The 9,028-nt window shown below is 35.9% G+C and overlaps 2 protein-coding genes across 2 annotated transcripts; one reads left to right on the top strand and one right to left on the bottom strand.

The window, feature by feature from the left end:
• Positions 1-38: 38 nt before the first annotated feature.
• On the bottom strand, positions 39-2,632 carry LOC107685025 (natural killer cell receptor 2B4-like). The gene is made up of 4 exons (XM_016481442.1): positions 2,626-2,632; positions 1,245-1,550; positions 385-678; positions 39-229 (listed from the first exon to the last, which is right to left on the bottom strand). The coding sequence occupies exons 1-4, from the start codon at positions 2,630-2,632 to the stop codon at positions 39-41; spliced, it is 798 nt and encodes a 265-aa protein (XP_016336928.1).
• A 3,911-nt stretch (positions 2,633-6,543) lies between these two features.
• On the top strand, positions 6,544-7,405 carry LOC107685024 (gastrula zinc finger protein XlCGF57.1-like). Its single transcript, XM_016481440.1, has 2 exons — positions 6,544-6,902; positions 6,964-7,405. The coding sequence occupies exons 1-2, from the start codon at positions 6,544-6,546 to the stop codon at positions 7,085-7,087; spliced, it is 483 nt and encodes a 160-aa protein (XP_016336926.1). The 3' UTR covers positions 7,088-7,405.
• The last annotated feature ends 1,623 nt before the right edge of the window (positions 7,406-9,028 follow it).

Raw genomic sequence — 9,028 nt, 5'->3', positions numbered from 1 at the left:
ATATATATGTAACATTGATATACATTACATTAACTGCCCTACCTAGTGACCATATGGAAGAATATATGATTTATTATTGAGGAACTGATGGTAATGTCTGTTCCCTCAGATTCAGCTTTCATGGATCTGAAGTGATCAACCAATATAACAACAGTAGCCACGCCCACCAGAGCAGAGAGGACCAATCGGATCACAGCTTCAGTAAAACTACAGCAGTGGACAGCAGAGCCTGAGAGAAGAAAATAAAAATGCTGAATCAAGATCGTGCTCATGAACTAACCAAAAGCAAAACGGAGGTAAAATATTTTGAAATATTATTAGTAAAATGTATTTTTTCAGAGATTTTCTTAATGCATTACTGTCCCTAGTACAATGTACCTTCACATGGTTGACAGAGTTGACTGATGTCCAGATGTGTGGTCTGGTGGCTGATGGGATTGTTGAGCACACAGCTGTAGGTGTTGTTATCCTGATATTCCACCTCCAGAGGTAGAGAGAGACTGATGCTGAGATCAGACACACTGATGCTGGACAATAAACCGTTTCCTCTGAACCAGGAGAGAGTCACGTGACTCACGTTCACCACCGAACACAGCAGTGAACATCTGGACACTGATGATCCTGATGACCATGAACAGTTTGAAGAGTTACTGATCATCTCAGGTACAGGCAGACGAGCTGGAAGAGACGAGGGAAGCATGATGAGGTGGGACTCATCTCGATCACTTGGAGTTTGACTCTCTTTGGTTTGTGTGTTTGTAGTGATGACGGGTGTTGAAACAGGTGCTTTAAAACAAAATAAATTAAGCAGCGATGAGAGATTAATTTACAGTATGGGAAAATAATGAGAAATAAGAAAAATAAAGGTTAAGAAGACAGTGGGTCTCATTCACTAACAACTGAAACTACAGATATGCAAAAAAGAGCACACACACACTGAGTGGCCTTATAAATGTGTTAAATTATGCATATTTTATGTACGATGTAAAGGGAAGGTTGTGCAGAAAGGCCTTATATGGAGATAGTTTGGGCGTGTTTTATGCAAATGACTAACCTTGTACAAGAGGCTGCTCATTTAGACTACTCCAAATTCACTAACATTCGAACGAGGTTAAGAACAAATTCTTGTGCATACGCACGTGTGTTGTGAATTAAGAAGAGATTTTTCCAGAAAAGTTCTGCTGTGTGTACAAATACGAAATAATCCAAGCAATTATTAGTGAATGAGACCCAGTGTGACTCACCATAGACAAAAACTCTGAATATCCCCCGCAAGGAGCTGCTGGTGGACACTGTATAATATCCAGAGTCACTGAATCTGATGTTTGTGATGGTCAGAGATCCAGTCGGATGCAGCTTCGCTCGGCCTCTGAATCTCCCACCAGCGCCATCAGATGGAAAGATGCTGTCTTTATAGGTTATGTGCCAGTTATCAGATTCAAAAGTCCACCGTATGTGATCATTTCTCTCAATGTTCGTAGCATGATAATGAAGAGTGACAGAATCTCCTTCTATCACCGATACTATCTTTATTTCTTTTGCCTTGACATCTGCAATATATTTATATAAAAAGATCCATGAGAGATACCAGCTATCCAAGAGATTCGTCCATGTGCTTCTTCAATAAACACAAAACCCATTCATTAGGAGCAGAATTAATATAAAAACTACACTCACCCTGAGCACATAACACAAGACAACAAGCTCCACAGGAACATTTTTGAAGGCTGACTGGTAGTTTAGTGGCTTCAGCAGAGCACAAAAATATCTGATAACCTTCTTCCTGTTATGAGAAGGTTTCTACAGAAAGCGACGGCACGATCATAATCACTGCATTCTCAAAAATGATCTGATTTATATAAATAGACTACTATCAGACTGAAGGTTTAGTCTCAGATTGTCATCACACACTGCACCTGAAACTAAACCTATAAGCACATCTTGTTTTTGAACTTTCGAAAACAACAAAAGGTCTTGTGTTACTATTACCGAGGTGAAATTGAAATCTGACTGAATCCAGATTACTTATATTCTTCACTTCGTGTTTAGGAGGCATGTAAATGTGATCATCCTCATGTAAATTATCAATGGCCATCTCCCCGCAGGATTTTGTAATTTAAGGACAACAAGGGAAATCTCAGCAAGAAAGACATCACTTATAGGCAGTCTTGAAATTTGTTTCTGTGAATAAAAAATGCACAATGCAACAAAGAAATGAACAACAAGATCAATAGCATGGTCACTGCCAGAAAAAAAATAAAGAAAAATATTTCAGAATCACATTTTATTAAAGGAGATAGATAACAACTTACATTTTCCCAGAAAGACTTGTGGATGAAGCAAAGTTTCCTCCTCAACTTTGCAGATAGGCCTACATCAATTTGGGATTTGGCTGGATAGACATTATGTAGAATCTTAGTTTATTTTTATTAGAAATACAACATTTTCCAGGGAGTAACCAAGCTCTCTTCCCGTGAATACTGCGTAAGAAATTGTTCCCGACAGACCCAATCACAAGCACACAATCATGACACCACACCCTGTTTTCATAGCAATGATAGAAAACATCTTTGGGAAAAAGTTATTTGATGTGTAATTAGATTTTTATTTTATTTTTTGACTCACATCCCATTCGTTTACACAGAGAGGGCGGGTTATACTGCAGCCGGCCACCAAATGTTTTTTCAGATTAATATCTTTTAATGAAATTCGGATTTGTCTGCCTTTGTTTGGTAAATCATAAATCTAAATGGTCAAAACACAATTTTAAATACAATAGTTGATTTAGTACATTACAATGACATGTAAATTAACGACACTTATATTGTTGTATCCAATGCAATAGATGCAGTCAATCACAAGCAATTGTCCTGAGTGATTTAATTGTAGAAGGTTTGCAAAGGAGACAAGAAAAAGACAATAAGAAACAGAAGAAGAAAGAGAAAAGCAATAAAAATGCCTGGTGTCATGCATCTTTACATTGTTAGAAAATGGCTGTGGCATCCATGTTTCTTGTTCACAGCCACAAGAGGCCATAATACTGCTATGCTTATTTTTGCTTGAGTTAACTATTGCAGTTTTGTTGGTGATGCCTTCAAGTGCATTTGAGAAAACTTTTGATGTTTTGTTTTTTAAAAAGGACAAGCATTTCAGTTTGTCCCACCCAAACTTCCTTTAAACACATGCTTATGTTTCTCTGAAGAGGTGAGACCAGCATGACACTTTTTTAAAACAAGTTTAAACTGTATTATATTCAGATTACACTAATGACTGTTTTCTCTGTGTATTACAGCACTGGACGAATGTTTAGGTATTATAATGTCATTAGCACTACTGGTGTCCTGTAGTTGTGAGTTTAATTTACCGCAGAAAATGTAAACAAGGAAAAAAATGCAAGTATTGACATGCAAAAATAACATGAGTAAAATAACAATTTTAATCACTATCTTAACTTTATACAATTTTCTTATTCAGTGAGAGATTGTCGGCATCGTGACCGGACATGAAGAAGATCAAACAAACTTTTTGGCCGTCGCGATGGATTTAGTAGTTAGATGCTTTTTTAAAATGTCTTTATTGTTTGTTGCTCTTTGAATTTTTGAATCAAAAAGGAGACAGTAAATGGATTGGAATATCCAAGTGTATTTTTGAAAGTATGGCCATTGCGTATTATTGTCAATCTATTCAAATACAAACAACGCGTCAGAAACAAGATCGTAAAATAGACAATCATGCAGCTACAAACAATCTGTGCTCATTGATTTCAGAGAATAGTTTACGGACTTTTCTGCCTCCATAAACCCTCTGCCCCACATTTTAATTTTTGATTGTGAAATCATTCAGTTTGGATGTGTAGCTAACATGTAATTATTAATAGAATAAATGTACCTTTCTGGCTGCCATTGGTTGTTAAATTACACAATTTTAAATAAAATAGTTGATTTAATACATTACATTAATTACATGTACATTAACGACACTTATATAAATATGAATAAGAATGATATCAAAGGTAATTTTGATATTTTGTAAGTACATGTGCTATGACACGTAAATGAGAAAATGTTCCTTTTTATTTTCTATAATAACTCTTTAGCTGATGCATCAACGTGCTTATATCTAATGATGCTACAACTGAAGAGTAAATGCACTGTTGTTAATAATGGGGCATCTTCCTCTGTGTTGTAAAAGCTGTACATTATGTGAAAATGTTTTACGATAGTTTAAAATATTGTTACAAGTATTCTGTTTTTTTTTGTGAATTTATAGCCACAAAGGGGCGACGTATCCTGAAAAAAAAAATGAAAAAATAATAATAATAATAAATAAATAATGAAATTGTATTATTTGAGTCCCAATAAGATGGAAAATAGCAATTAATTATTTTTCTGACGTTTGTTTATGGTCTTGCCCTTGTTAGGGTTTAATGACCATACAGAGACCACACAAAAAGTAGGCAGAAAAATACTGTGACCATGCTCATTTGCTTTGAGTGTGTTTGTATTTGTTTTGACACGTATTTTTATGTCTCATATTGTTAGAAATAATAATAAAGTATAGAGTAGTTTCAAACACTTTTAGCATGTCTTGATTGCTTGAATGCTGTTTCTAAACAATGAAATAAAGTGTGAATACAGTGAAATCTCTGCTGATGATCATGTAAAGCTTGTCAGAAGTGCTGATTTAATGTTAATAGTTCCTGTTTTCACCTTCATTCATGACACTGATGTCTTCAGATCAGCTGTAAACTGCCACTTAAAGCTCATTACATTGCTGTAAACAGACTGAAACCAACTACAGTTCAACTAATTGAAGTGTTTTTGTTGCTTTCACATCTGTACAATTACTTCTGAATCAGTTTATTCTTCTGTTTTATTCATATATTCTTATATTTGATTTATTTTATTTATATTTGTGTATTCATCTATGTCTTTGTTAGTTTGTTCTTATGATAAGAAGAGGTTAAGGTTTATATTATATCGACTCGCAAATAAAATCAAAAACTCATAGAATGTGAACTTTTACTTTAATCTATCAGAGAGATCCAGAATCCTGCAGAATGGAACACGAAGAGACTGAAGAACAAAGAGGTTGGTGTTCATTTTTGAATCCTCATTAATGATTCATGAACATTAAAGTCGTTATATTTGTAGTATGAAAAGTCATATGGGTTGTGAGATGTTATTTCATATTTAGTTAAAATATCAAGTAATACACAGGACACTTTCTATGAACTGGGTACAAACTGGAGTCTAAAACTGAAATGTTCTTTTCTGTCTTTTTTTATTTTCAACAAATGGTCAATGAAAGGAGGTGTGAGAAAAATCCAGATTTCCGGAATTTGATTTACATCTATATACGTTTTTGAAAATTTAATAAATTAAGTAAAATATCATTTATATTTACTTGTAATGAACTTAAGTTTATTTTAAATTATAGAAGTCAGTTATGGTTATTTTTTACCCTTTTGGTAAAAGAGTTGATGAATGCAGTCAAAACTACTCCGGGTGTGTGTTCACTACTTACTGCTGCAGTGGTTCCCAATCCTGGTCCTGGAGAACCCCCAACACTGCACGTTTTTGGTGTCTCTCTTATCTGACACTCACATTTGAGGTCTTGGAGTCTTCACTAATGAGCTGATGAGTTGAATCAGGTGTGTTTAAATAGGGAGACATCTAAAATGTGCAGTGTTGGGGGTTCTCCAGGACCAGGATTGGGAACCACTGTACTGCCGTGTGTGTTCACTTGGATGGGTTATATCAGTGTTTCCCAACCCTGTTCCTGGAGGCACACCAACACTGCACATTTTGGATGTCTCCCTTACTTTGGATGTCTCCTGGACATGTCTCCTACTGACGAGCTGACGAGTTGATTCAGCTGTGTTTGATTAGGAAAGGTTGGAAAATGTGTTGGTGTGCCTCCAGGAACAGTGTTGGGAAACTTTCACTTTCACTACAGTTTGTGTAAAAGCTGAGATTGGATTGAGATTCAGTGGGTCAGTGCTAATGCTAAAATGGTTAATTTAAATTGTTTTCATTAATTTTAAAATATGGATTTGTGCCTGTATTGTTTTACAAATAACAACTGATCAATGTGCCTAATTCATGAAAAGTTCCAGGGACATATACTTGTTTATTAAAATGTAGTCAAAATCCACTGTACTATTGTATTGCAATTGTCTGTGTTCTGGTGTTACATTCGAGTTCACTTTTTCATTTCCCTTTAATTTTAAATGGATGATATACAGAAAATAAAATCCCCCATGAGTGGTTTGGAGAATAGATGGATAAAAATAAAAGTTTTGTTCTTATTTTAGACTTGATGGAACAGATCGAGGAGAGTGAAGGAGAGGAGAAAAATCATCATGTCAAAACTGAAGAAAAGTCATTTAGGGCAGCCAAAAATGATTGCCCTCAGACCGGAAAGAGATTCCCAAACACAAAAAGTCTTAAACTTCACACGAGGGTTCATGGTGGAGAGAAGATGCACACGTGTGATCAGTGCGGGAAGAGTTTCACACGAAAAGACAACCTGAAGATACACATGAAAATCCACACTGGAGCGAAGCCGTACTCATGTGATCAGTGCGGGAAGAGTTTCACACGAAAAGACCACCTTAAGAGTCACATGAAAACCCACACTGGAGAGAAACCGTACTCATGTGATCAATGTGGGACCAGTTTTACACAAAAAGTAAACCTTAAGAAACACATGACAATCCACACAGGAGAGAAATCACACTCATGTGATCAATGTGGGAAGAGTTTTGCACAAAAAGACCACCTGAAGATACACATGACAATCCACACTGGAGAGAAACCTCACACATGTGATCAGTGCGGGAACAGTTTTGCACAAAAAGGAGCCCTTAATGTTCACATGAAGATCCACACTGGAGAGAAGCCACACGCGTGTTCTTTGTGTGGAAAGAGTTTTAGTGTGCGGAGTGGCGACACATATGATGATCCACAGCGGAGAGAAACCGCACACATGTGATAAATGTGGGAAGAGTTTTGTAAAAAAAGACCACCTTAAGGGGCACATGAAAATCCACAATAGAGACAAGCCACATGTTTCACACTCTTAAGTTACATCTGCATTCTCACTGTGGACAACATCCATTTAACTGATCAATACAGTAAAAGAACGAGCATTATACCTGAAGAAACGTGGGGAAGTTTGTACAAAGGACAAGCCTCACTATTGTTTTATGGCTGGGTGTTGTGGGAAAACAGATGTAAGAATGAGTTTAAGATTCACTGATCTTGTGTCTTGATTTAACGTCACATGAAAAGCTAAGGTGAACGACACTGTATTGGTCCTTCAACATGATGAAGTTTAGTGATTAGATTCAGTAGTTTCCAGTGAGAGTCAAACTATGTGTGAACGTTTAAATGCCTCTAGTTCTCTTGTTTAAACCATTCGGGGTACTATCATCTTTAGGGACTAGGTTTGCTAGAGCAATTTTTTGTATTGTCTTTCGATGCTTTGTTTAAGGAGTCACTTCTGAGGCTGTGTGTAAGTTTAACTGCCTATAAAATACAGTGCATCACATTTTCAATAAAGAATCCTGCTGAAGATACGCCCGGATCTCCTGGTCTTTGCTTCTGTGTGTCCTATTACCTACCCTGTAGATTAAACCATGAGTGCAGACCCTGATTAAATGATCTGCTTATGTAAGCATAATAATAAAAGAAAACGCTTTAAGGTAAATAGGATAAAAAGTAGTGCAAAAACTGTATACAATAGAGCTGAAACAACAAGTGGACAAATTCAGGGAATATGCAAAAAAAATAGAGCTCAGTTATTAGATGTTGGATGATTGGTTCTAATCAGTAAATATAATCATCAAGTCAGAACAACGAAGCAGCATGCAGTTTTACAAACAAATCTAATAATTACGGTCTTCATCTCATGACATAAAAATCAGCTCGTGCTAGCATTGCAGATATTTTGCATTTTGTTGTGTTATTGTTTTAAGGCAACTCTATAACTTCAGAGATAACTTCATCTGATCGAGTTTTGAAGCAGCATATATGTATCCTTATCTGCCTTAGATATCCCACAATCCTGTGCATTCATTAATTCCTGACAAGTTGAGCTAAAAATAAAAGATGGCCTCTGAAAGCTGAAGCTGGTTGTCATTTTGTTTTGACCAACCTTTCCCCCTTTTGATGTAATTTCGAGCGATAAATTATTGTTGTAGTAATTAAATGTTCACTTAGCTATCACCAAAACTCTCAATTTTGTTGTAGATCGTTCAAAAGTTATGCTGCCTCAGAAGTCTGTCTGAAATCAGTTTTATTAGGTGCCTCTGTGCACAAACGCTTAACTGTTGAAAAGGACTATATTTAGATAAATGTGGATGTATATTTGCCGCTGTGTGTAGTGTTTTACCTGTACGGTATAATTAAAGGGCTTCCACACAGAAAGAAAACAGAAAAGCTACTGTAAAAGTGAGTGTGATTTGTATTTGTTGTGATGTACTGCTTTATTCATCTCAGATTGTAAGAAATAAAACCGTTGCAGATTTTTATAATCCTACATCAATGTTCCTGACTCAAATAAACTATTTCTACCGCAGACACGTATAAGTGAGATCTCTGCTAATGATCATGTAAGGCTTGTCTCATAAGTGTTACTGTTAACATCGCTGACTTTATGTTAATAGTTCCTGTTTTCACCTCATTCATTATGCTTATGTCTTCAGATCATGTGAAAACTGCCACTTAAAGCTCATTAAACAGGTGTCAATGGACTGAAACAAACTGCTCCATCACCACTATAGAAATCTACAAGATGTGAATCTCATAACAGAATTTATTTCATCATAGTTTTGGAAAAACCATGTTTCATGCAAAAACAACAACAATCTAATAACACGACCAAAAACTAAACTAAATGACGAGTTAAAAGAAGTTCAGCTCGACTGGGGTGTTATTTGCTGCTTACAATTCTGTACATTTATTTCTGAATTAGTTTATTCTCCTGTTATTATTATTATTGTGTTTATTCTTGATCCCTCATG

This window comes from Sinocyclocheilus anshuiensis, unplaced genomic scaffold (assembly GCF_001515605.1).
Source record: "Sinocyclocheilus anshuiensis isolate Anshui unplaced genomic scaffold, SAMN03320099.WGS_v1.1 scaffold854, whole genome shotgun sequence".
Taxonomy (NCBI): domain Eukaryota; kingdom Metazoa; phylum Chordata; class Actinopteri; order Cypriniformes; family Cyprinidae; genus Sinocyclocheilus; species Sinocyclocheilus anshuiensis.
This window is presented reverse-complemented; position numbering and strand designations above follow the sequence as displayed.